Source organism: Pongo pygmaeus, chromosome 14 (assembly GCF_028885625.2).
Source record: "Pongo pygmaeus isolate AG05252 chromosome 14, NHGRI_mPonPyg2-v2.0_pri, whole genome shotgun sequence".
NCBI classification, from domain to species: domain Eukaryota; kingdom Metazoa; phylum Chordata; class Mammalia; order Primates; family Hominidae; genus Pongo; species Pongo pygmaeus.
Window position 1 is genome coordinate 109,426,324 of NC_072387.2, and position 27,336 is coordinate 109,453,659.

A 27,336-nucleotide genomic window follows, 5' to 3' on the forward strand; every position below is an offset into this window, starting at 1 on the left:
CATCAAAAATAGGTCCATAATTTAGTGTTGATATCTATGATAGACTTTCTTACAAAAGTAGTGTGGAAAGGTGTCAGAAGAGACAAGAAGGAAGAAAAGTAGAGGAATAAAAGCATCAGAAATAAAAAGTTACGGTAGCAACAGTTGAGTTTACCCACTCTGTTTCTGCAGTCCAGCTTTTTAACTTGTTTCCTCGTGTTAAAGAAGCAAGGAATCCCTAGTTCATGAGGCTACTATCAGAATTGTGCATGATAGTTATTATCTTCCTTTTCCCTAGACTAGTGGCCAGGACAAGTATAATGGATAGGCATTAACAAGGTTCAGAAGGCTGAATGTCTTAGTGTCCTTTAAAAAGGACTGAAATAGCCTAGTTGCACTACTTGGATGGATGGGAGACGAGAGGAAGGAAGAGCCTTTCACAGAAACCCTTATACTGATAAACCTTTATTCAGACTCAGGAATGGCCAGTTTCTTTAAGATAATAGATTACAGCTGCTATGTTTATTATTTGTTATAGTTATTGCGTGCCAATTATGGACCAGCTTCTGCGTGTACTGTTTTCTATTTTATTATGATATCATTCAGTTCCCACATTCAAAATTATTACTTGCCCAAGAGCACTTAATAAAAGTAGACCTAGGATTTGATGTGAACCCAGCATTCTGATGATACATTCTTTCTAAGGAGGAGAATTGGAAGCTGCTTCATCAGATCAGGAAGGGTTGACAAATAAGGTAAATTTAATGGGTATTAGATATTAGATGAAATGCCAAATGTAGGTGGATAAAAACTAATAACATGTAGATAAGAAAATGAGGGAGGAAAGGGTGTGAAAACCCCCCTTGGGCTATGTACTAAAATGGAATAAGAGTGATAGTAATTGGTTTAAATGACACCAAGTTATATAAACAGAAGATTAACATGGTTTCTGGAAAAGAAGTTTTCCTGGTTTCTAGAGTTACTAGAAGATTTGCTGTAGTTTTAGAAGGAGCCAATGAATTTGATTTCTAAAGTTTTGACAACATTGCATTTTAAAGGTTAAAATGGAATTTAAAGGAAGTGTGGCATGGGTTGGCTTAAGGGCTGAGTGAGGTGGAGTGAGAGAAATCCATGGGGAGTGCTGACAGTGGAGATTTCCAGGACTGGTGCTTGAGGCTAATTTGGGTTTTAAATTTAGAAAAGAGAATGCACATGAAATGTTTTAATTTGCCATTGGTACAAATCTCTGTATGTAGCATAATGTAAAGCTAATGAAAATATATTTTCAGAAGCTCTCTTCAAGTTATATGAGACAGCAAAAAGTAAATTAATTTGGTCAAGGACAAATTGAGAAAGTGTATCTGAAGAGAAACAGTTACCATGTTTTTGAGATGATGAGCTCCAAGCTATCAGTTTAGAACATAGGAAGGAAATAAAGAACTGTCCTTGAAGAATTTAAGCTTCTGGGTAGAAAGGCTAATGAAAGTAACAGTGTTATTCTATACTTACATGAAACTTTAACATGTAAATCTTAAACTCTGCTATAATTCTCCATGACATGCCTTTTAAGAAGGATATGAGAATAGGGCAAGGTCCTGAGAAGAGCAGCTGGCATGATCAAGGAGATAGGTGATTCAGAAGATTGGGACTCAAAGGAGATAGGAGAGAGTGCAGAAAATGAGAATAATGTTTTCCCTCAATCTTAGAGCCAAAAGTTGTCCCGTGAAACTTCAGAGAGGACATCATAAGCTAAGCAAAAATTTGTATTACTTCATCAATTGGGTGGAAATGGGAGAAACATTTACCCTAAATTTATATGCCCTGAGACAGTGTCCTAAAATTTTTCACATGGCCTCAGGCTTTCAGACTTTATGCCTTGTGTTCGACCCTCTGAGATTTGAATTCAAATAATACTGAAAAATACCTGGAAAACAGTGCTGAAGGATGTACTAGAATTCTAATCCAGCTTACTGCTTGTTTTTGTAGGGCCTTCAGGCTAAGAATTGTTTTTACATTTTTAAATGGTTGAAGAAAAAAAATCAAAAGAAGGATAATATTTAGTGATGAGTGAAAATTACATGAGAATAAAATATCAGTGCCGTAAGTGAAAGTTTTATTGGGCTACAGCCATGCTCACTTGTGGATGTAGTGTCTACGGCTGCTTTTGCACTACGGCAGTGGCAGAGACCCAATGTCCTGTAAAGCCTAAAACATTACTCTCTGGCCCTTTACAGGAAAAGTTTGCTAGCCTCTTGGACAGACTAACGAAATTAGCATCATTTTTCCAGGAAAAGAAAAGATTGTAGTGGCTAGAGGAAAAATGTTAAGTAGATGAAGAAACACTGTATACAGTCATGAACCGCATAACGCTTTGGTCAACGACAGACCAGTGGCCTTATAAGATGATAATGGAGCTAAAAATTCCTATTGCCTAGTGACATCATAGCCGTCGTAACATCACAGTGTAATTACCTTATTTTAAAAAAATTTAGCATAGCCTAAGTTTACAGTGTGTAAGTCTACAGTTGTGTACAGTAGTGTCCTAGGCCTTCACCTTCATTCACCGCTCGCTCACCCAGAGCAGCTTCCAGCCTTGCAAGTTCTATTCATGGTAAGTGCCGTATGCAGGTGTAACATTTTCTCCTTTTAGACTGCATTTTGATTGTACCTATTCTGTGTTTAGATGTGTTTAGCTACACAAATACCGTTGTGTTAACAGTTGCCCACAGTATTTAGTACAATCACATGTTGTTTAAGTATGTAATGGAACACACCATATATATATACCCCAGGTGTGTAGTAGGTTGCATCATCTAGATTTGTGCGGGTATGCTCTGTGATGGTCCCACAACAAAAATCCCCTAATGACACGTTTCTCCAAACACATCCCTGTCGTTAAGTGACACATGGCTGTAAATGGTGCCGAGCATCATGCTGTTCTTTCTGTTTCTGGTCTAACACAGAGGCCGTTAGCCTCCTGGGACTATTTACGTTTAATTAAATACAACTTAAAATTCAGTTCTTCAGCTACATTGACTGCATTCCAAGTGCCCAATAGTCACATGTGGCTGGTGGCCACCATATTTGAAAAACATTTCCATCATTGCTTAAAACTCTGCTGGACATGGCTATGTAATAGTAAATACGGTACTTTGTGCCAGGTGCTGCTCTTGAATCTTCTCAAAAACTTCTTGAAGTAGGGATTATTATCACTTCTGTTCTACAGATCAGAACGTTGAGGAACAGGGAAGTGAAGAAACTTGCCTAGAATCACACAGCTAGTGTCAGAGGCAGGATTTAAAGCCAGGCAGCCTAGCTTCAGAGTCTTGCTTCCTAATCATTTTGTGCTGAGAAAGGTTGAGAGTGAGGAATACGCTTAATTGTAGCAAGAGGGACATGGCTGATGTGTTGACAATGCTGTACAGATTTTGAAACACAAAACATAGAAAAGTTGTGTAGAGTATAATAGCTACTACATTCCTTCCTAGAAGGAAATCGAGAGGTAGGAACTGGACTAGTGTTTTGGAGACCTTTCAGTCTTCTTTATGTTCAGTGGATCATTTGAATTCTGACATATCTTCATAGCAGTGTTGACCCTTTCTAATTAGTGGAAATTGTTTTGGCAAAGGCCAAAATGGGAATTTTTGCCTTCACAAAGGTTGTATGTATTTGTGTTAATTCAAGCATGCTGTAGTGCTACAATATCATGTCCTATTACCTTTTTAGCTATGTTGAAGGCTGTGTTGCTGTTGAGTTATAATTTCACTTGAGTAGAGGTGTAGGGGCCACATATGATACTGTTTTCGGTATTACATGCACTTGATCTTAGCCAAGAGGCCGAGAAGCGATTGGTATTACATGCAAAGGCTAATGCCCTCCGTTGTATAGCATGAATATTGGGTGAGCATTTTAGTGGATGAACACTTCCCTCTTCTGAATATTACTAAATGTATTTGGTTTTATTTTAACAAATGCATAGTGTTTCATGTGTCAGGCACTATTTGGAGTACTTTATAAACGTTAACTTATTTAATCTCCCTATCCCTATGACAGAAATACTGTTTTTTGTTTTTTGTTTTTTTGAAACGGAGTCTCGCTGTGTTGCCCAGGCTGGCGTGTAGTGGTGTGATCTTGGCTCACTGCAACCTCCGCCACCAGGGTTCAAGCAATTCTCCTGCCCCAGCCTCCCCAGTAGCTGGGATTACAGGTATGTGCCAATACGCCCGGCTAATTTTGTATTTTTAGTAGAAATGGGGTTTTGCCATGTTGACCAGGCTGGTCTCAATCTCCTGACCTCAGGTGATCCGCCCGCCTTGGCCTCCCAAAGTGCTGGGGTTACAGGCATGAGCCACCGTGCCCAGCCGAGAAATACTGTTATCCTCATTTTGCAGATAAGGAAACTGAAGCACCCACGAAGCACATTTTACCCATGTGGTCAAATGTTTAATAATTTGACCACAGTCACACAGTTAGACAAGTGATAGCACTGGGATTTGAACCCAGGCAGTCTGGCTACAGAACCTGTAATCTTGCCTGCTGTGTTTTGCTGCCTTTCTGGTGGCAATGGACTATTGATTTGTTTTAATTGTACACCAACCGTCTCATCTTGCTTTGGGGGATGTTAGCAAGTGTAGAGGACTGTTGACAGCACTAGTAAGTGAGATCAAAATGAAAAATGTGGCTCCGTGGCACTCCCAGAAGCCTCATGACTAGTCCAAAGGCAGTGTACAGCTCTAACTCTATGAAATAAATACTTGTCCCAGCTAAACAGCTCTTAATCATTTTTTGATTAGCACCAAAAGTACTTCAGGGCACACATGACTTGCTGGCTTCTTCAGCTAGTAAATTCTGTCTTGAGTAGCCTGAGCTCCTTTTTTGAGAGGGTGGGTCAGTGTTATGGGTCCTGTAGAACTTCAGCTACACCTGGGAGAAATTTTGGAAACTTCAGTAGGAAAGTGTAGCTTAAAATTAGCCTATATTTCCCAGAAAGTTGATACAGCTTATCTCCCTCTACCCTGTTGTTGAGCTTGAGCTGGTCATTGCCACCTTCTTCACAGCTACTACCTTGTAGTTCAGTGTTCTTAAATTGATGGAAGAGGTCCTTCAAAGTTGGACCATGTGGTCATTGTCTATCCCCGTGTGTTTAAGAGTACACATGTGCATGGAATTGTATTTCCAGTATAGTTAATCTAGAAATTTTGAACCAACTTGTTAGCATTTCTTGGTTGCTTCCTGTGAAAATGCTAAAAATTTGTTTAAAAATAAAAATTTTTGTGCTGCAGAGTGTAATACCAAATTTGGAAACCAGATTTTTAAAAACAGCATCTATGTTAATATGATAAATGCTTCTAGTTAAAATATCTTATTAATTTTTTAGAAAATTTAGAAAGCATTTAAAAACTATTGGAGACATTTGTAACTCTGAAAATTATTTTAGTGTATTTTTAAAATTAATTATTTAAAAAAATTTTAAGACACAGTCTTGCTCTGTCACCCAGGCTGGAGTGCAGTGGCGCCATCATAGCTCACTGTAACTTCAAACTCCTGAGCTCAAGTGATCTTCCTGCCTCAGCCTCACAAGTAGCTAGGAATACAGGCTCATGCCATTGTGCCCAGCTAATTTAAAAAAATTTTTTTTAATTTTTTGTAGGAACGGGGTCTCGCCGTATTGCCCAGGCTAGTGACAAACTCCTGGCCTCAAGTGATCTCCCACCTCAGTCTCCTAAGGGGCTAGGATTACAGGTGTGAGCCACCATTCCTGGCCCTATTTTGGTATATTTTAAATGTATATAAATCCACTCAGTGAATGGAATTGTAAGAGAATTGTTTAAAGTTGCCTGGAATTATAACATTTTACATTTCAGACATGTCAAATTCTTTGCAGTTCTAAGCATGATTTAAGGCTTTGTGTCCTGTTGTTTATATTCTAATTTTGTGTTTCCTTATTTTCAGGCCGAAATAGAACTCTTTGTGAACAGACTTGATTCAGTGGAATCAGTTCTTCCTTATGAATACACAGCGTAAGTTTTTCAGCTTGGCTTTTATATAAAATTTTATGTGACTCATCAGAATTTTGTACATTGAGAACTTTGTTTTCTCACAGTTATGGACAAGCCTGAAAATATTTTTTAAGGTGTACTCTTCCAAGGTGTTGTTAAAAATGTGCCTTTTTTTTAATGTTTCTTTGTAATACAACAGAAGCACTGACTAAACAATGGATTTCCTTTTTTATCTGACTAAACAAAAAGCTATTTTGTTTTCTTAACATTTTAAAATTACAAATAGCTCCACATATTTTTAAACAAAATTTTTATGTCCCATATAATCAGTTCCCGGAAATAACTACTTTGATGTCTACCTCTACATTTTTTCTCTGAATAAATAGTCTAATCTATATAATCACATTTATACATTTTTGTTTTAAACAGAAGTAGATTCATAGTATTTATTTTTATTTTTATTTTTTTGAGACAGAGTCTCACTGTATTGCCCAGGCTCGAGTGCAGTGGTGCGATCTTGGCTTGCTGCAGCCTCTGCCTCCTGCGTTCAGGCGATTCTCCTGCCTCAGCCTCCCAAGTAGCTGGGATTATAGATGCATGCCACCACGTCTGGCTAAGTTTTGTATTTTTAGTAGAGACGGGTTTCACCATGTTAGCCAGGCTGGTCTCAAACTCCTGGGCTCAAATGATTCACCCACCTCGGCCTCCCAGAGTGCTGGGATTACAGGCATGAGCCACTGCACCTGGCTCATATTATTATTTTTGATTGGCACCTTGTTTTTCTCATTGAATATATTGTGGGCATCTTTCCATGTCAATACATAGCTACCTCACTCTTTTTAGTAGCTGTTATTATTTCCATTTTAGAAATTGTATAGATTCTATGTACAGTTAGTTTCACTAGTTTCCTATTTACCAACATTTGATTATTTCCAGGTTCTTTGTTTGTTTGTTTTTGAGACAAGGTCTTGCTCTATTGCCCAGGCTGGAGTGCAGTGGCGTGATCATGGCTCACCGCAGCCACAACATCCTGGGCTTAGGTGATCCTCTCATCTCAGCCTCCTGAATAGCTGGGACCACCGGCATGTGCAACCATGCCTGGCTATTTTTTTTTTTTTTTAATTTTTTGTGGTGATGGAGTACCACTATGTTGTCCAGGCTGTTCTCAAACTCTTGGGTTCAAGTGATCCTTACACCTTGGCCTCCCAAAGTACTGGGATTACAGGCATGAGCCATTGCACCTGGCTCAGTTTTTTGATATTGTGAAAAACGCTGCATGAATATCCTTTATTCGTTTGACCATTGTATACCATATTGGGTCTAAAACTGTTGCTAAAATTTAGTTTAATTTCTCAGCTGTTTAAGAGTTTTAAAAGAAAATAGTTTGCTGTAGAGAAAAGCATACACAAAAAAGTTACGACTATCCTAAAGAATTCATATACCTAAGTATGTCTAAGAAAAGAATACAAAGTACATGAATGGGTAGACTATAATTCATCTAATTATTGGATACTTAAATTTTTTTCTAGTTTTTGTTTTGTTAAACATCTTTAAATCTTTGTGGATATCCTTAGGAAAAGTCAGTGGATCTGTGGAGAATCTTCATTTGGGAACTTCCCAGCCCCAGTTTTTTTTTTTTAATCACCAGAGACCCACCTTCCTCTTTAGGAATCTCACTAATCTGTTACTATTACTGTACTGATCTCGGATATTCCCCATATCATTCCAGGGTGAGCACAGAATTGCCCTTTAATTTTCTGTGGCAAAGCTGAAATTAAGCTGTAATGTTTAAACAGAACTTTATTAAAGTTGGTTAGTAATACAAGGGAATTACAACACAGAGAATCTTATAGGTGACTGACTACATCTTCTCCACAGCACTCTTCACAGAGGGTCTGTTTAGCCGTGCTTCACATATTGGGATGCGTTGGCAAGTGTACTGAGATGAGTCAGAACTGCAGGTAGACTTGACATACGTTACTGAAATGTCATTTTTAATTAAAGATTTGAATTAGAAAGAGATAGAAAGGAGATAAGTTATGCAAAATTTGCTTGAATAATAAGGATCTAAATAATTTTATTATTGGAGTGAACAAAAATAAATTATGAGTCAATTTAAAAGATCTTGTAATATGCATTCTAATAAGAGAATGTTATTTAGAAAAAAATATTCGAAGGCATAATTTTAGGTGTTTTTTTTTTTATGGGGGGAGATATGGTACATAGGACTTGGAGTATGGATAGATTTCTTACTCATCTACTAGAGCTGCTAGAATGATCAGTACCTAATCTGCTCTCAAGATTGGCTAGGTGTTTGATATTTCATCGTTCCCTTTTATGTGTGAAAATTTAAATATTCTTCTCCCAGGTTTGATTTTTGCCAAGCATCAGAAGGAAAGCGCCCATCTGAAAATCTTGGACAGGTACTATTCGGGGAAAGAATTGAACCTTCACCATATAAGGTTTGTATTTAGTGTTACATAATAATTATTTACTTACAGCTTTTGTTTTTGTTATTTAAGAAAAGCCTGAGATAACTCAGCTATCATTGCTAAGGAGGAGTTCATTTCTCTTTTTCATCTAGGAATAGTTTCTTAAAATCAAAGTTAGAAGGATCCTTCTCCTTCTCACAGTGTGTCATTGATAAGTCTGTCTTAATGAACATTCACACAACTAATGTTAGGAATGTTAAGATGGTGGCTTAAAGGGCAGGGCTCAGATGCTCTGCCTCCTTTACAGAGAGAGGGTCCTGAAACCTGGGTCCTGGAACCCAGCTTCCAGTCATGAGAGATTGTCTCAGCTGCTCTGTGTCTCTTTCCCCCTGTTTTCCAGCAGTATCTAGAGACACTCTCCATTAGCACGTACAATGCTGCCTGGGCTCCTGCATTGGGATTTTTGGAAGCTAATCTTTCTTTTTTTTTTTTTTTTTCCAGACAGAGTCTTGCTCTGTCGCCCAGGCTGCAGTGTAGTGGTGAGATCTCAGCTCACTGCAACCTCTGGCTCCCGGGTTCAAGTAATTCTCGTGCCTCAGCTTCCTGAGTAGCTGGGACTATAGGTGCATAGCACCATGCCCAGCTAACTTTTTGTATTTTTAGTAGAGATGGGGTTCCACTGTATTGGTCAGGCTGGTCTCAAACTCCTGAACTCAAGTGATTTGCCCGCCTCGGCCTCCCAAAGTGTTGAGATTACAGATTTGAGCCAGTATGCCTAGCCTAACCTTTCTATTTTGATGTATTTGGAACATCTTTGGTACATTTTTCGAACACCAGTTAAACCAAACTAAGCACAATATAAGGTATTCTTTTCAACATATGTACTTCATCATCTCTCAGAATTCTTTTGCCTTTAAATCTATTATCTTTTAAGCCTGTTATCCTTCCACATTGCATAGTCCCTGTTTGTTTTGTATCTGTTCTCCTGCTGTACAAAGAACAATGGTCTTTTGCTTTTAGAAACATTAAAGTAGTTTATTATAATAATGTATCACCGTATAAAAAAATTAAATGATGCAGAAGAATAAATAATAATAAATGTGCAGTTCCACTTCACAGTTTGTTATTAAAATTTCCTGAAAATTTTCATACACCTATAAGCTTATGTTAAATAGATTAGATTTACTTATTTGTTTTAACATACTATATGCCACACTTCACATTTTTCCTTTAACTCTCTACCATGGGCATCTGTCCACATGACAATGTGTGTTCTGATGGCTGTAACTTGACTCCAGGTGTTATTCCCCAGCCCAACAGCTTCCTCTCCCGGCTTCACGTCTCTGCTATGTCTTAGACCTCATACATAGCCACCTTCCCTGCTTTCTCACGAGGCACCCCCATCTCCCTCAACATTTTATGATATGGAGCACAACATTTATTATCTGTCCAGCAAATCCTGAAGCCTAGATTCGTCTCACCAACCATCTTACTCCCTCCAGCACCTGCACCTACACTGTGAAGCCCTGGGGGAAAAGAAACATCGCTGTGCAAATTTAATCCACTACAAGTTGATCGTTTTTGACCGTAAATATATCCTCTTCAAATATTCTTTTTTTTCTTTTCTTTTTTAAGAGATGGAGCCTTGCTCTGTCACCCAGGCTGGAGTGACGTGGCACAATCATAGGTCACTGCAGCCTCAGACTCCTAGGCTCAAGTGATCCTCCTGTCTCACTCACCTGAGTGGCTAGGACTACAGATGCATACCACCACATCCAGCCAATTTTTAAATTTTTTATACAGACAAGGTCTCACTCTGTTGCCCAGGCTTGTCCTGAACTTCTGGCTTCAAGCAGTCCTTCTGCCTCAGCCTCCCAAAGGGTTGGGATTATAGACATAGATGTGAGCCACCGCCTGACGCCTTTCAAATACTTTTTTTTTCTTTTTCGAGACAGAGTCTCACTCTATTGCTCAGGCTGGAGTGCAGTGGCAAGATCTCAGCTCACTGTAACCTCCGCCTCCTGGGTTCAAGTGATTCTTCTGCCTCAGCCTCCCAGGTAGCTGGAATTACAGGCGTGTGTCACCATGCCCAGCTAATTTTTGTATTTTTTGTAGAGACGGGGTTTTGCCATGTTGGCCAAGCTAGTCTCAAACTCTCGACCTCAGGTGATCTGCCTGTCTCGACCTCACAAAGTGCTGAGATTACAGGCATGAGCCACCATGTCCAGCCCCCTTTCAAATATTCTAATCTGAAATTGTCTACCCTAAAATTGCCAGTAACTTTTAAAGTTTCCTAAACGCAGTAGATTCAAAGGCCTAATGGGATGAAGTCATTAAGGAGGAAGGAACTCAAAGTGTATGGACATGGGTGCCATTGAGCAGGGCAGGCATGTAACTTGTGAAACACCTCTTCCCTCTTGGGATATTTGGAAGATTACTTTGAATGATATTGCATTCTTCTTATAGCAGATGACTGTTTTCAGGCATGCTTATTAAATTTTACAATCTTAAATATTCCAGCAGCCTCTCAGCCCCATCTCTCTACTTATGTCTTGCCCTTGAGAAATGATGGGTGGGAAGAACATCAGTAATGCCCTTAGTGAACTGGGAAGACAGCAGGAGTCCCTAGCAGGAAACAGGGAAACCCAGCAAAATACTCAAACCCATGGAGAGGTGTTGCCCCTTGGGGCAGACTTTGAAGGCAGGTTATTCCCCTTAGTAGGACGTCATTGGGCACATTTCTGTTTCTGTGCAAGAACTGTTCCTTGCTTATACACAGGACCCTTTTTGGGGCCTAGTGCTTTTCAGATTTAATCCTTCGTTGTAGAAGTTGAGGTTAAATATAATAAAAGGAGAGCTTTAGAATGGAGAAATTGTGTACCCAACATTTTCCCTGAGTCTTGTGGAATGTTTCAGGATCCATATCTGTACTAAAGCCCCAAACTTAAAGGGACAGAGCAGGCACATTTTAAGGCCAAGGTGTAAGCCAGCCGTAAATGTATTGACCAATATTTTTCACTTCACTATTGATTCTTTATTTTCAAGGATTTTTATCTTTATGTATTTATTTATTTTATTTTTTTTGAGTCTCACTCTGTGGCCTGGGCTGGGCCACGGCTCACTGCAGCCTTGAACTCCCAGGCTCAATAAATCCTCTCACCTCAGCCTCCTGAGTAGCTGGAACTACAGGTATGCCCACCATGCCCAGGTAATTTTTTTATTTTTTGGAGAGACAGGGTCTCACTGTGTTGCCCAGGCTGGTCTTGAACTCCTGGGCTCAAGCAATCCTCCTGCCTTAGCCACCCAAAGTTCTGGGATTATAGGTGTGAACCACTACACCCAGCTTTATCTTATTTTAGATCTGTAAAAACTGAGGTAACAACCAGCAACAAAATAAAATCCCAGTCTGCTTTGCCATCTTTTATATTTGACTTCTGTTTAGGTCAGGAAAACAACAGTGCAAGACATTGTGTGTATTATGTGAAGCTGGAACCACATTTCATAGGACCATAAAATCTCATCTCAGATCTAAGCACTCATATTCATTTACTCAGTTAACACATTTGCTCAGTACCTTTCATGTGCCAGGCACTGTGATGGGATACAGCACTGAGCAAAACAAAAGTCTCTGTCCTCATGGGTCTTTCATGCTGATGGGGAGGAGACAAAATAAATTACCAGAATATATGTTTCAATTACTGATGAAAGAACTATTGAAAATAAATCTGGGAAGGTGTGTGGGGAATTTCTAACTTTAAACAGGCTTACTGCAAAGGTGAATTTAAAATCTTAAATTAAAAAAGCCTTACCGAGAAGGTGACATTTGAGCAGAAGACCTGAAGCAAGTAAGGGAGTGAGCCATGTGAATATGTAGGGGAGATGTTCTAGCTGAAGAGAGGCCCCAAGGTGTGCAACTTGAGCAGGTGAGCAAGATAGAGCATAGTAGGCGATGAGCACAGAGAAGTAACAGGACCACATTGTAGAATGACTCAGAGGCCACTGTGAGGACTGGCCTTTACATCTGAGCAAGATGGTTAGTTAACACTGGAGGATTTTGAGTAGGCTTCGATTTTACCAGGGTCACCCTGGCTGCTGTACTGAGAATGGACCATGGGGGTGCGAGGGGAGAAGCCAGGAGACCAGTAGGAGGCCTTCTCCCTCATCTAAATATGATCTGTCTCGGGAGGGGTGAGGGGTGGTGAAGAGGTCAGAGTCTGTGAGTGTGGCTGTGTTTTGAAGGTGGCCGACAGAATTTGCTAAGGGATGGGATGTGGAGTGTGGAGTTTCTATTTTCTAAGATGGGACAGTCTGTGGGAAGAGCCAGGTTGGGGAGTGGGGAAGAGTTAGTTTTGGATGTGGTAAGTGAGAGGTGTTTATTAGGTGTCCAAGCAGAGATGCTGAATAAACAGCCAAATATATGCTTCTGGAGTTTGAAGGACGGCTTCATCCTGGATATACACAGTATATATTTGAGAATCATCAGTGTATAGATGGTATTTACAGCCACAGAATTGAAGAGATCCCCAAGGGAGTGGGTATAGATGAAGAAGACAAGATTCAAAGAGGCACAGGACTCTCCCCATCCTCCTGACCTATATAGAACCCCCAAGGGCTCCTGGTATTGTATTTTTAGTAGAAACAGTATTTTACCATGTTGGTCAGGCTGGTCTCAAACTCCTGACCTTAAGAGATCCACCCCTCTCAGCCTCCCAAAGTGCTGGAATTACAGGCGTGAGGCTCAGACCCTTGGGGCACCTGGTTTTATAGGTCGGGAGGATGGGGAGAGTCTAGCAAAGGACACTGAGAAGGAGCCGCTGATGAGAAAGAAGGGTAACAGGGAGAATGTGGTCCCTGGAGGCCAAGGCAAGAAAGTGTTTCTAGAAGGAAGGATTGGTTGATTTGTCACTGGTGGGTCAGGTGAGATAAGGACAGAGGATTGACCTTGGGTTTAGCCTTCAATATGGAGGTCATTGATGAGAAAGCAGCCGTGATAGAATAGCCAGGTGGAGAGAGAATGGAAAGACCAGTTGCAGGTGGACACATCTACAACTGTCTTGAGAACTTTTGTTTTACTGGCAGCGAGAAAAAGAGTGGTAAATGGAGGATGGCATGGTTCAAAGAGGACTGTTTGTTTGTTTCTTTAGAGACAGAGTCTTACTCTGTCGTCCACGCTCGAGTGCAGTGGTGCGATCTCAGCTCACTGCAACCTCCACCTCCGAGGCTCCAGTGCTTCTCTTGCCTTAGCCTCCCGAGCAGCTGGGATTACACGTGCCTGCCACCACACCTAGTTAATTTGTGTATTTTTAGTAGGGACAGGGCTTTGCCATGTTGGCCAGGCTGGTCTCAAACTCCTGACCTTAGGTGATCTGCCCACCTTGGCCTCCCAAAGTGCTGGGAATAAGCCAAGGCACCCGCCCCAAAGAGGATTTGTGATAGATCTTTTTTTTTTTTTTTTTTTTTTGAGACAGAGTCTTGCTCTGTAGCCCAGGCTGGAGTACAGTGGCGTGATCTCGGCTCACTGCAAGCTCCACCTCCCGGGTTCACACCATTCTCCTGCCTCAGTCTCCCGAGTAGCTGGGACTACAGACACCCGCCACTATGCCCGGCTAATATTTTGTATTTTTAGTAGAGACGGGGTTTCACTGTTTTAGCCAGGATGATCTCGATCTCCTGACCTCGTGATCTACCTGCCTCGGCCTCCCAAAGTGCTGGGATTACAGGCATGAGCCACCGCGCCTGGCCAAGAGGACTTGTGGTAGATCTTTAAGCAAGGTGTGTATGTGGATGAGTGTGATCAGTAGATATGGGAAAAGTGATTTAGGAGAGGGAAGGATTGCCGTGGGTGTCCTTGCTCTGGCAAGAAGGGATAGGACCCAGTGTACTGTTGGAGAGGTTGGCCTCAGTGAGTTCATTCATCCGTGGTAACTGGAAGAAAGGCAGAGACATGGGGCATGATGCTGGGAGGTAAATGTGGCAATTGCTCCTGATTCCTCAGTGAAGTAGGCAGCATGGCCACCCCACCTGTGAGTGAGAAGGGAGGCAGCAGCCAAGTAGGATCCAGGAGAGCTAATAGAGCAGGAGTGTGGAGCGGCTGCTAGGCTGCATTGGGGACGCTCTGGCCAACTGGTGGTTTGAAGTAACAGCAGCCAGCGTGCTTAATTGTGTATCTCCAGCTATTTCCAGCTGTGCTGCTGAGTTGGATTTAACCAGGTTTGTGGTTTTAACAAGTGAATACCAAAAAAGTGAGAGAAGAACACAGGATATGAGGACATCCTTGGATGTTATGAAAGATGGAGATACTGTTGAGCTTGGAGTGTGAGCTTGCACAGGGGGCATGTGAGGCCACAAAAGGAGTAAGAGACAGTGAAAAGACTGTAGGATCTGTCGATTCAAGTGGAGTCCAGGGCTTGTTGGAGGTGATGAACATTTGAGCCAGTGAGTTGGAACAATGGGAGGAGGTGCTTTGACACTGGGAAGCTTGAAATGGAGATAACGGCTGGGACTGCTGTCATTGATAAAGGCAGGGTGGAATGCGACCAGAGGAGGGAGTGCTTTGAAATTGGATGAAGACCAGAGTCGCTGGAGGAGAGGGCAGAGGATCAAAAGGTCATTGTTTTGGAAGGATCATTTATATAAATGTAATCACCAAGAATCAGGAGTGAGGAGGAGTGTTGCAGTGACAGTGAGCCAGGAGCTGAGGGCCAGTGACCTGGGGTTGGTAGATGACAAGAACAGGAAGGAGTAGGGGTGGTGTGGTCTGATCACATGGGAGTCAAAGCTAGAGGTTTCTGGAGGAGGGAGAATGGTCTGGCCCAGCGCTGGGGCCTATGAGAGAAAACAGGCACCACCAGCAAGACTCCAGTGAGGCAGCGTCCCTCAGGGACAGCCAGGTTTTCATCAGAACAGGCTTCAGAAAACATTCTGAGAAGAGGTTGAGGAACTAGAGAGTGTTCTACTGGTGACACATGAGTTTCAGGGCATAGTGGAAGGGATTAAGCAGTTGACGGGGGATACATTTTGGGATTCAAATGTGGAAATGGAAGGATGACATGGAAATCCTGGACTTCTGGTGGTGACTAATATTCAGAGGGTAGGGGACATAATGGGATTAGTCCTGCCCTTTAGTCCTAATGGGTAGTAGTCCGTTCTCACGCTGCTATGAGAAATACCAGAGACTGGGTAACTTATAAAGAAAAGCGGTTTAATTGACTCACAGTTCCATATGGCTGGGGAGGCCTCAGAAAAACAATCATGGCAGAAGGGGAAGCAACCATGTCCTTCTTCACATGGCGGCAGAAAAGAGAAGTGCAGAGTGAAGCGGAGAAAGCCCCTTATGAAACCATCAGATCTTATGAGAGCTTACTCAGTATCACAAGAACAGCATGGGGTACTGCCCCCATGATCTAATGACCTCCCACAAGGTCCCTCCCCCAGCACGTGGGGGTTACAATTCAGATCACAATTGGAGATGAGATTTGGGTGGGGACACCAAGCCAAACCACGTCAGTCCTGATGGTCTCAGGCTGCATGGGGGAGAAGTCTTGCCAGGAGTGTGCAGCCTTATGTGATTTCCCTCAGATATGGACTTTGATATAATTTTTCTGCTATTTGCTAAAAGCTGGTGGTGAGATACATAACAATAACTGTTATTTAGTGAATGCCTGTTTTCACCAGTCAGCATCAGTCAGCTAGGTGTTTTACAGTTTTACACACACATTTCTGTATTTAATCGGACAACCCTGCAAGGCAGGTACTGCTCCCATTTTACACATAAGTTAACTGAAGCTGAGGCAGGGTTACGCAGCTTTCCCTGGTCTCCTAACAAGATGGAGTTGACTTGTACCCAGGTCTGACTCTAGATTGATATTTTGATTTTCAGAATTATTCCAAGGAGAAGGTTAAATCCTCACTGAAATAATTCAGGAAAAATTATAATCCCACGTTTTCCCGAACAGAAACAGAACAGTGCTGTGCTTGCATGTTATAAGGAGAATTTGTTTCCCTTGGGAGCTAAGAATATTTAAAAATCCTTAGCAAAACATAAATAAAATGCAATTCCATCCATAACCAAACATGATTTAAAATATTATAAAATTCCCAACTAAACACATGACAGGGAGAGGTCGTAGGGTGTTGTGCTGAAGAGCATGTTCTCCGGAGCTCAACTCGCTTGGCTCAGATCCTGGCTATGCCGATGCTCAGGTGTGTGACTTGGTGCTCCAGTTTTCTCATCTGTAAAAGATGGATAAGGGTTGTTTGGAGGATTACATGAGGCTTGATATATACAAAGTACATGGAACATAGGAAGCACTAAACAGATGTTACCTGTTACTACATTAATGTCACCTTAGTCTTGCTATTTCCTTCACAATTGAACACACAGGTTGACTCACCTAATGAAGTGAGTACTGGATTGAGGTGTCAGATTTGCCATTTTGGTATAATATTGTCTCTCTCTGCTTAACTTACTTTAAGTTTGGTGTCTGTGCTTCTGATTCCTTAGTGTGTATACTTTTGTGTTTTTCCATTTTTCACTTTTTAAGAATGAATCTTTAAGGTTCATATAAGGTTTAAAATATCAACTAGTGGTATAGATACGGCTGTATTGGAAATAGCAATGCAGACAGAATGAAAGCATTGGCTGACAGGTGGCAGCAGTGGACTATGCTTAAACATTCACTTAGCTGCTTCACTGCACCTGCTTTAGGGATGTTAATAAATACATACATACAAAAGAGTGGGCTGCTTAGAAGTGAACCATGCCATTTTTTTTTACTACCTTATGTAATAAAGTTTGAATTTATTAAAAGATACAATTATGGCCGGTTGTATAGCTGGTAAATTTCAGCCTTCTGGAGTCATGTTTTCCCTGATTTTAGACATCTGAATGTCACTTTTTATTATATTATCGCATGCTCTCTTGTTCACTGCTGAATCTCTATCACCTGACACTTCAGGAGGGCACTTAACATCTGTTGATTATTTGAACATAAAAATTTGTCTGCTTGTTACTAGAAAGCCATCAACTCCAGAATTCCTAAGACATGACCATGGGATATTACTAGGAGAGACTAAAGTTCCATTTTTGTTCTACATGGGATTTTTTTTTCTCTTCTAGAACTTATTTACATTTAAAAGGTAAGTCGATTGAAATTACCAAAAAGAACGTATCAAAGGAAAACTTGATGACAAGTCTTTAGAGAAACACAATAGGATTAAAATTTAAATCTGATTGAGCTATGAGGAATTTAAAAATTTATTTATTACCAATATTAATGCACTTAAGTAATTTAATGGGACTAGCACTTTTACTCTATTTGTGATATTGGTATGAAGACCCTGGATATTTTTTCTGAATTTGCTTTCCACTTCCTTTTAATACAGTTTACGTTTAATAAGGAGGAGACCTGTAAGCTTGTTTGTACAAAAACATACCATACAGAGAAAGCTGAAGACAAACAAAAGTTAGAATTCTTGAAAAAAAGCATGTTATTGAATTATCAACATCACTGGTAAGGCATGAATATTTTTGAATTTGGGGTTTATCCTTTCCATATGAAATCTCTGTTGCATTGACTATATAGATTACTTGATTGTATAAAATATAGCAAATTAATTGATTTTCTTTTTTTATTACTAGTGGTCGTAGCTTGAAGTAGTGACTCTTAGTTAAAGATGACAACATCATTTAAAGTATCGTCTTTTAACTGTGTTTAGATTACTGTAATATCTGGTACTTCTTTTGATACATAGATCTGGTACATAGAGTAGTTATTTTTATTCACATACAGGCATATCTTGGGGATACTGAGGTTCAGTTCCATGCCACTGCAATAAAGCAAATATCACAATAAAGTGAGTCACATAAAGTTTTTCTTGGTTTCCCAGTGCATATAAAAGTTATGTTTATACTATATATAGTCTATTAAGTGTGCAATAACATTATGTCTAAAACAACTCTGTAAGTACCTTAATTAAAAAATACATTATTGCTTAAAAAAAAAAAAAAAAAAGGCTGACACAAAGGCATAAAGTGAACACATGCTGTTGAAAAAATGGCACTGATACAGGCATGGTGGCTCACGCCTGTAATCCCAGCACTTGGGAGGCTGAGACGGGTGGATCACGAGGTCAGGAGATTGAGACCATCCTGGCTAACATGATGAAACCCCACCTCTACTAAAAATACAAAAAATTAGCCAGGCGTGGTGGTGGGCTTCTGTAGTCCCAACTACTTGGGAGGCTGAGGCAGGAGAATGGCGTGAACCCAGGAGGCGGAGCTTGCAGTGAGCCAAGATCGTGCCACTGCACTCCCGCCTGGGTGACAGAGCGAGACTCCGTCTCAAAAATAAAAAAAAAAGAAAGAATGGCACTGATAGATTTGCTTAACGCAAGGATGCCACAAACCTTCAATTTCTAAAAAACACCGTATCTGCAAAGCACAATAAAGTGAAGTGCAGTAAAATGAAATATGCCTGAATAGTTAACAGTAGCATATTATGCTTTGGAGAAAAGGGCCTGTCAGTCTTCTAGTGAAAACATTGTTTTATACTGTGGGCTATGAAAAAAATCACAGGAAGACAAAACTTAACTTATGTTTGGTAAATAGCATCAACTTCAAATAAAACGCTTACATTTTGCTTAGCCTTTCATTTTGTAAACATGACATAACATTAACAAATTCTGTACCAGTTCGTATCAGAATCAAAAAGCATTTAAAACTGTCCTGTTTTTCCTTCCAAAGTAGTATGTACTTATCAATATTCAAACATAGAATTTTTTTTTTTTTTTTTCTTCCCTGAGGCGGAGTCTCGCACTGTTCCCCAGGCTGGAGTGCTGTGGCGTGATCTCGGCTCACTGCAGCCTCTGTCTCCTGGGGTCAAGTGATTCTTGCACTTTAGCTCCTGAGTAGCTGGGATTACATGTGCCTGCCACCACGCCTGGCTAATTTTTGTATTTTTAGTAGACATGGGGTTTTACCATGTTGGCCAGGCTGGTTTCGAACTCCTGACCTTAAGAGATCCGCCCCTCTCAGCCTCCCAAAGTGCTAGAATTACAGGTGTGAGCCACTGCGCCTGGCCAAACATAGAATATTTTTAAAGACTTTCAAAATCCAACATTTGAAGTATAACCATTGTTATTCTTCTGAGTAATTTTGCTTGGAAATGCCTATATTCTGTGGGGATCATAGTTTACATATGTTTTGCCTTTTCTAGAAAGTGTAAGATGCTCTCAGTGGCGAACAGGAGGACTGTCTTCCTGCACTTCCTTTTGGATATATGTCCTGTCAGTATATTAGATTACATTGTTTGCTCACGCCAGTGAAGTTAGGAACCGTGGATCTCAGCTGAGACCTGACCAGATCCTGTGGCCTCACATTCCCTCCTATCCCTTAGATTTCCTCCTCCTCCACCCCACCCAACCCCCATACACATAGAACCCTGGGTTGCTGAGTCCTGTGCACAGCCATGAACTAGCTTGTGATGGGAAGGATTCGTTTTGACTGGACAGACCTGGGTAACATCTACCTGAACCCCGTAAGAATGGGTTCCGTGTAGGCTAGTGGGGCGCTGTTGGAAGGAGGGAGATAGTGCTGTTAGAAACCTGCCTGTTATGCTTGTGTCAACTTCTTTCTCATCTGACCCTCAGTGCAAATAGGAACTTTAAAGACTCCTTTGTCTCCCCATTTCTTTGGTTTCTGGTAAACGAAGAGCTTTTTTCCCCTAAACTACCATAGGAATACTGCTTATTTGCTAGATCAATGCATACCAATTGCCTATCAAATTGGGATATGTTTACTTATTCTTAAGTAATTGAAATTTCACTTGGTGTTTTTCTTTGTAATCTTTAAAATAATATTTAAGCCTCCGTTCTTATCTTCTCATATTAGCCCTATCCACCTGCGTTTACTGCAATAGCTATCAGTTTGTTGACTGACTGAAAGAATGACTCTTAAGGTCTGTGGATGATTTTTTAGCTCTTTCTTCTACCCTCTGTGCTTAGAATACTGTTTAGTCAGCCTGGCACCGTGGCTCATGCCTATAATCCCAGCATTTTGGGAGGCCAAGGCAGGCAGATCACCTGAGGCCAGGAGTTCAAGACCAGCCTGGCCAACATGGCGAAACCCCATCTCTACTAAAAATACAAAAATTAGCCAGGTTTGGTGGCAGGCGCCTGTAATCCCAGCTACTCGGGAGGCTGAGGCAGGAGAATTGCTTGAACCAAAGAATACTGTTTATTCTTTGCTCCTGAAGGTAATAGAAGCAGTTCTTCAGTAGCCTCCTGACAGGGAAGTACTTAGAGATATTTTTAACTAATTTATGATGCAGTTAACAAAGATTTCATTATAATGCCAAGATGCTTAATAACAAGAAAGAATAAATAAAATAGTGTACAAACTAAGAAAGCATCAGACAGTAAAATTTACTGAATGATTTGTAATCAGTATATCAGTTGCAAACTTAAACTATTCTGCTTTAAAAAAATTACCTGGGAAATTGCTGGTAGATAATGATTTTGCAGTTGAATCAGAAAAGTTGATGATTTTAAGTGTAACCCTTTAATCAGTTCAGTATACATTTAGAAAATGTTGATTCACATTGATGAATTTATTGAAACCGTTATTTGAGTATATTCTGTCCATGACCTATTTCAGAAAGATTTTACTATATAACTTGATTTTAAGCACAGACAGTAGAGTTGATACAGAAATGCTATGTACCCATGGGAATTTACAGTATTCTGTTAGGGAGTTTGATTGTGAATATAGCACATTTTATTTTATACTTTGCACTAAGACATACTGGGGAGAGCATAATCATTTCCTAAATCATAAAGCAATACATGCCGATGAAAAAACACAAGCAGTACAAGAAAATATTAAGTAAAAGTAAGTCTTCTGTCACTCTCAGCCTCATTTCTGTTCTATAGAACTAACACTATTATTTCTCATGTGTGTTTCTATATTTATTATGCATATAGAGGTATAGAAAAGGGTGTGTCCCGTTTTAAAATAATGCAACTAAAATATTGTTGTACACATTATTCTGCAACTTGCTCATTTTATTTAAGAAAATATTATGGACTTTTTTCAGGTCAGGTAACATTGTAAATCTATAACCTCCTCCATCTTTTTCATAATTTCATAATTCACTGCATGAATCAATCATAATTTCTCCCACATGACATTGGAACCGTGCTCTAGTTTATTATTCTCACTATAAAGAACAGTTAATAATAGTTTCTTATATAAATTGACAAATACTTTTTATTTTTTTTATTTGTTATTGTTGTTGTTGTTGTTGAGACAGAGTCTTGCTCTGTCGCCCAGGCTGGAATGCAGTGGCACAGTCTTGACTCACTGCAACCTCAGCCTCCCGGGTTCAAGTAATTCTCCTGCCTCCGCCTCCTGAGTAGCTGGGACTACAGGTGCCTGCCACCACGCCTGGCTGATTTTTGTATTTTTAGTAGAGACGGGGTTTCACTCTGTTGGCCAGGCTGCTCTCGAACTCCTGACCTCTTGATCTACCCACTTTGGCCTCCCAAAGTGCTGGGATTACAGGCGCGAGCCACCGCTCCCGGCCATACTTTTTATTCTTATTTGGGACTTTAGAACATAATTTGAGGATCTTTTTGGCTTACTCTGTCAGTAGCTGCTAAGCTGTTTTGTGATTCCTGAAACTATTGCTTTGATACCAGCACCAGACACTTAAAACTCTCTTCAGCTGTGCTCTGTGTGGTTTGTGATTATACTTCTTGCCTGAGTTTCCAAATCTTCATGATATTTTATTTATAAAAATATAATTAACTAGTTATCAGAGCACTTACCATTTTTTAGTATCATAGAACCACTGGACTATAGCTTATTGAATTATAAAGGGGTCTTGAAGATACTTTAGTGAGTTCCAATCCCAGATCCCACCAAGTTAGCAAAGGAGAATGATGTGCTGTTTTCAAAAATTCAAAATCCTAATGAATACTACAAATGTACTCATGTTAAAGCTACATAGAAATGCCAACTGTGGGCTACCCTCTTTGGGTCCCCTCCATTTGTATAGGAGCTCTGTTTTCACTCTATTAAATCTTGCAACTGCAAAAAAAAAAAAGGAAAAGAAAAAAAAATGCCAACTTGTTAAATGCCAGGTTTCTTTGCTTTGGGCTGTAATTTTCTGAGTGCATTGTGACAATATGGGTTATTCTGATTAGAAACTTTTGGAATTAATTTATTGGAAAAACAAGTTATTACTAAATGAAGCTTGATTGGTAGAACTGTTTCAAATGGAGTCCTTGGAGAGCAGACAGAAGTAAAGGAAAAGAGTTTATCTTCATGATAAAAAGTTGGGAGTCATTCAGCCTTTATCCTTGCGAGTCTTCTTCCCATTATTCAGTCTGTCACATTGGAAATAAGAGTTTTAATTTTTTTGATATTAGAAATTTAAATAAATACTACTTGTTAATTTAGGAAGACAGTAATTGAAAATCATATTATTTGGCCAGGCATGGTGGCTCACACCTGTAATCCCAGCACTTTGGGAGACCAGGGTAGGAGGACCACTTGAGCCCAGGAGTTTGAGACCAGCCCCGGCAACATAGTGAGACCCCAACTCTACAAAAAAAATTTAAAAATTAGCCAGGTGTGATGGCATGCACCTGTAGTCCCAGCTACTCGGGAGGCACACAGATGGGAGGATCACTTGAGCCTGGGAGGTTGAGGCTGCAGAAAGCCATGATCATGCTACTGCACTCCAGCCTGGGTGACAGAGCAAGACCCTGTCTCGAGGGAAAAAAAGATATCCTTTAAGTTTTCTTAAATTTATTTCAAAGGGATTTTTTTTTTTTTAAATGCTTCCTATTACCAGAAAAAGCTATTATGTCAAGGTATTATATAAATGATACATTTAGGATGTTGGCTTTTATAAAACCTAAATTGCCCCTTAATTTCTCATTTTGTAACTAGCACTATAATTTTTATGTAGTACTTTCCCTCCAGTATGGTAGCATGAAGATACTATATATTGCTAGTATATATTCATTAATTGAACTTCATCTCTATCTAAAAAATTAAAGCAATTAACGGATTCGTTAAGCTTGCAGAAAATCTGAATTATTTATTTTATATAACAATGCGTTTATGCTTCTAATATTTTATAGTCTTTTCATTGGAACCACTAGCCTGCTGATTATAATACTAAGCAGTTTAATAGTATAGGTGATTCTAAAATTTTGAACACTGGGTACTGTTAAATAGCATTTAAAGGTGACGAGACATGTTTTATTAGGTCATTAAGGTACACCTTGGGTGAATATAGAATCATAATTTTACTTCCTAAGGCACACATTAATTAACAAATAAAACATGCCCTGGAGTGTCATCTTATGACTATAACATAGCTGCTATATTTTGAGTAGTTTTTTTATTTGTATCCCGCAGTGTACTCTGGGCACAGGGGGCCACATGCTTGGACTGTAATGTGGTTATATGGTGCTACAGAACTTTATTTCCTGCTTTTATTATTTAAGTCCTTTTTCGCTATAGAACTTGAAAGATTTGGTTCGCTAGCTTTGTAACAGTATTTCTTTTAGAAATAACTTGGATTTATAGTTCTCACAGAATTTTTTTCTATAACTTTCACTTTTCCTCCTGGCTCTTAATTTAATATTTTCCTACATCTTGCAATTGTATTCCTTTCTTATTGAATAACCTGAGTAATAAGAGGCATTTCCTTCTCTACTGTTTAATAAACTGTTCCTGAGGAACTAGATATATTGCTTTGTGTACCTATTTAGAGCTGTGAGTGTTCTGCTAAAGGTAAATTACAGTGAAGTGTCTAAATAGTATTGTTAAATTAGCAATTACAGTAAATTAGTTTATAAAACTCTTTCCTACCTACCATTTATCCTTTCAAAAAAGGTACAAAGTTTTTTGGTTTTTTTTTTTTTTCTTTTTTTAAGGCTAGTCAAATGAAGCAGTGCTGTACCTGGTTGTGATCAATTAGTTGTAAACACCACTGCACTCGGACCAGCCTGTAGTTTTTTCCATCACTGCAGTGTATCAGATACTGGCATATTGTTATTGCTTATGAAGTAGCACATTTCATTAACATTCTTTGTGGTTTTTGTAATCTTAAGGCATTTACACATTTAAATTTTACAAAGTGATAACACTGATTTGGGCAGTAATTCTTTGTCATGTTTGGTGGGTTCTTTTCTAACTTAACTCTTCTTTCCGTGTGTAGGATTGTGGATAATATGCCTGTAACGTGGTGTTACGATGTTGAAGATGGTCAGAGGTTCTGTAATCCTGGATTTCCTATTGGCTGTTACATTACAGATAAAGGCCATGCAAAAGATGCCTGTGTTATTAATGTAAGTTCATGATAAACTCTTTGTTGCTTTTTAAAACATGGCTTTTGATAGAATTCAGTCTTTACCTGGACAAAAATTGTTATATTCGTTGAATGAGTGTACAGTTCAGATGTTCTGAAGTACAACTACTTCAGTCTTAAACTTAGAGCAGATTAATAATCTATAAGTTGAGCTTTAGAATTGGAATAATTCAGATTCAGTTCAACATTTACTGAGATTGTCTGTTGTATGTTAAATGCTATGGTAAGGTCTAGAACTTTGTCCTAACTCTCATAAATCTTACATATTACAAAATGTACATAGTAGAGTGTCAAAAAAGGCTTCATTATAAGTTAACTAAATTTGTATTGCAGAAGTCAGATATTATACCCTTTTTAAGACCTATCTGTCTTTGAGGCCATTCTTTTATATTTAAAAATAGATTAATCAAATAGAGACATTACTATAGAAGGTAATTAGAACTAAGTGGGGATATCTATTAAAATGAATTTTGTGTAATCAAATCAACCTGATTTAAATCTCTTAATGGATCTGATTCAGTGGAAGTTAGCATGAGTTAATCATGAAACTGATTATATCAGTTAGTGCTTTTGTAAGTGCTGACCAGAGATACTTGAATAATTTAGGTTATGAGTTTAGCCCAAACTTATAAGCTTCCAGGCAGGAAAAGTGTTTAAATATGTAAACTTTAGTGTGCTCATAATATTTTAAATTTTATTTTGTTTCATTTTAAATGAAAGGCTAGAAAATACTAGATTAGTGTTCTTTTGAATTTGTACTTACTAGATTTTATGTAAAAAAACTTTAAGAAGCATTTACCTTCCCCAATTAATTTTTGGCTTAAAAAGAGTTTAAGTATAAAATTGAAACATGTTAATGTGAAAGGCTTAAAATTCCGTTCAAACTTAAATTTTCTTACTTGTTGTAGCCCATTTTAAAGTTGTAAGTTTTGACTCTTATGTAGTCAGTTTTCTACCTTTAACTTTTAAGTTCTGTTCTGCAGTCAGAATTCCATGAAAGAGATACATTTTACATCTTCAACCATGTTGACATCAAAATATACTATCATGTTGTTGAAACTGGTTCCATGGGAGCAAGATTAGTGGCTGCTAAACTTGAACCAAAAAGGTAATTATATTAATGATAAAAAGTAAACAAGTATAAGTGAAATTTAGACCCAAAGAATAAGTATTTGGGGCTCAATTACTCCTTAATATTCTGACATTTCAGGATTGATTTTACTAAAACTCCCTTTGGCATGATTTGTTACTGAGTTATGGGTTGTCCAGAAAACCATACCAATAGTTATTTTCCTGTCATGATAAACGGTCAAGCCAAGGTGCCTTTGTGTTTTGTTTTTCAGTCAGGAGGTTTTGACAGCTTTTTCACGTGTCAGTGGGGAAGGAGAAGTTGAGTGGTTGGGCCAGTGGTCCCCTTCATAGTGGAAAGAACACTGCCTCAGATAATCTGTGGCTTTCCTCTGGTCAGAGGCCCAAATGAGTGGACAAGTACTGTGATTTCTCAAGCCCCTATGCAGTGTTAGATGCCAGTATGAAATACTAGCCATTGAAAGAGATCTCTTCAACTTGTTTATTATTTTTTATCACGAATGTACATATCAGTTATTTATGAGGTTTTTTTTTGAAATATTTCATTTTTTTCATGACTTTTTCTGCCATTGAATTAGCCTTTTTCTCATGCACTGGTGGTAAAGAAATACATGCCATAATAAGATGGCAGTTAAACTCCATCAGTATTTTTTTTTTTTTAAATAAGATTATTTAGCCAGGCACAGTGGCTCACACCTGTAATCTGAACACTTTGGGGAGGCCAAGGCAGGAGGATCACTTGAGGCCAGGAGTTCAAGACCAGCCTAGGCAACATAATGAGACCCTGTCTCTACAGAAAATGAATTAGCTGGGCATGGTGGCATGTGCCTGTAGGAGGCTGAAGTGGGAGGATCACTTGAGCCCAGGAGTTCAAGACCAGCCTGGGCAGCATAGTGAGACCCTGTCTCTACAGAAAATTTAAAAATTAGCTGGGCACTGTGGCCCGTGCCTGTAGGAGGCTGAAGTGGGAGGATCACTTGAACCCAGGAGTTTGAAGCTGCAATGAGCTGAGATCACACTACTGCATACCAGCCTAGGTGACAAAGCAAGACCTTGTCTCAAAAACAAAACAAAAAACAAAAAAGACCAGGCATGGTGGCTCATGCTGTAATCCCAGCACTTTGAGAGGCAGGAGGATTGCTTGAGCTCAGGAGTTCAAGACCAGCCTGGGCAACATAGCAAGACCTTGTCTCTACAAAAAATGAAAAATTAGCTGGGCGTGGGGTGTGGTGGCACACACCTGTAGTCCCATCTACTTGGGAGACTGAGGCGGGAGGATCACTTGAGCCCAGGAGTTTGAGGCTGCATTGAACTGTGATGGCACCACCGCACTCAGGCCTGGGTAAGAGAGCAAGACCCTGTCCCAAAAATTTAAAAAAAAAAAAAAAAAGATTATTTAAATGCTCTTCAAGTATAGTGTTTTCAAAAGTATGTTTATAATTTTGTACACAT

General features: G+C 39.5%; 1 protein-coding gene across 2 annotated transcripts in view; it reads left to right on the forward strand.

The window, feature by feature from the left end:
• The window catches only part of TM9SF2 (transmembrane 9 superfamily member 2), a 64,786-nt gene that overhangs the window by 12,971 nt on the left and 24,479 nt on the right, over positions 1-27,336 (forward strand). For both annotated transcript variants that reach the window (XM_054446025.2, XM_054446026.2), the window contains 5 exons: positions 5,932-5,999; positions 8,347-8,440; positions 17,795-17,922; positions 24,646-24,775; positions 25,779-25,903. In XM_054446025.2, coding sequence (XP_054302000.1) covers positions 5,932-5,999; positions 8,347-8,440; positions 17,795-17,922; positions 24,646-24,775; positions 25,779-25,903 — 545 coding nt within the window. The remainder of the gene's footprint in view (positions 1-5,931; positions 6,000-8,346; positions 8,441-17,794; positions 17,923-24,645; positions 24,776-25,778; positions 25,904-27,336) is intronic.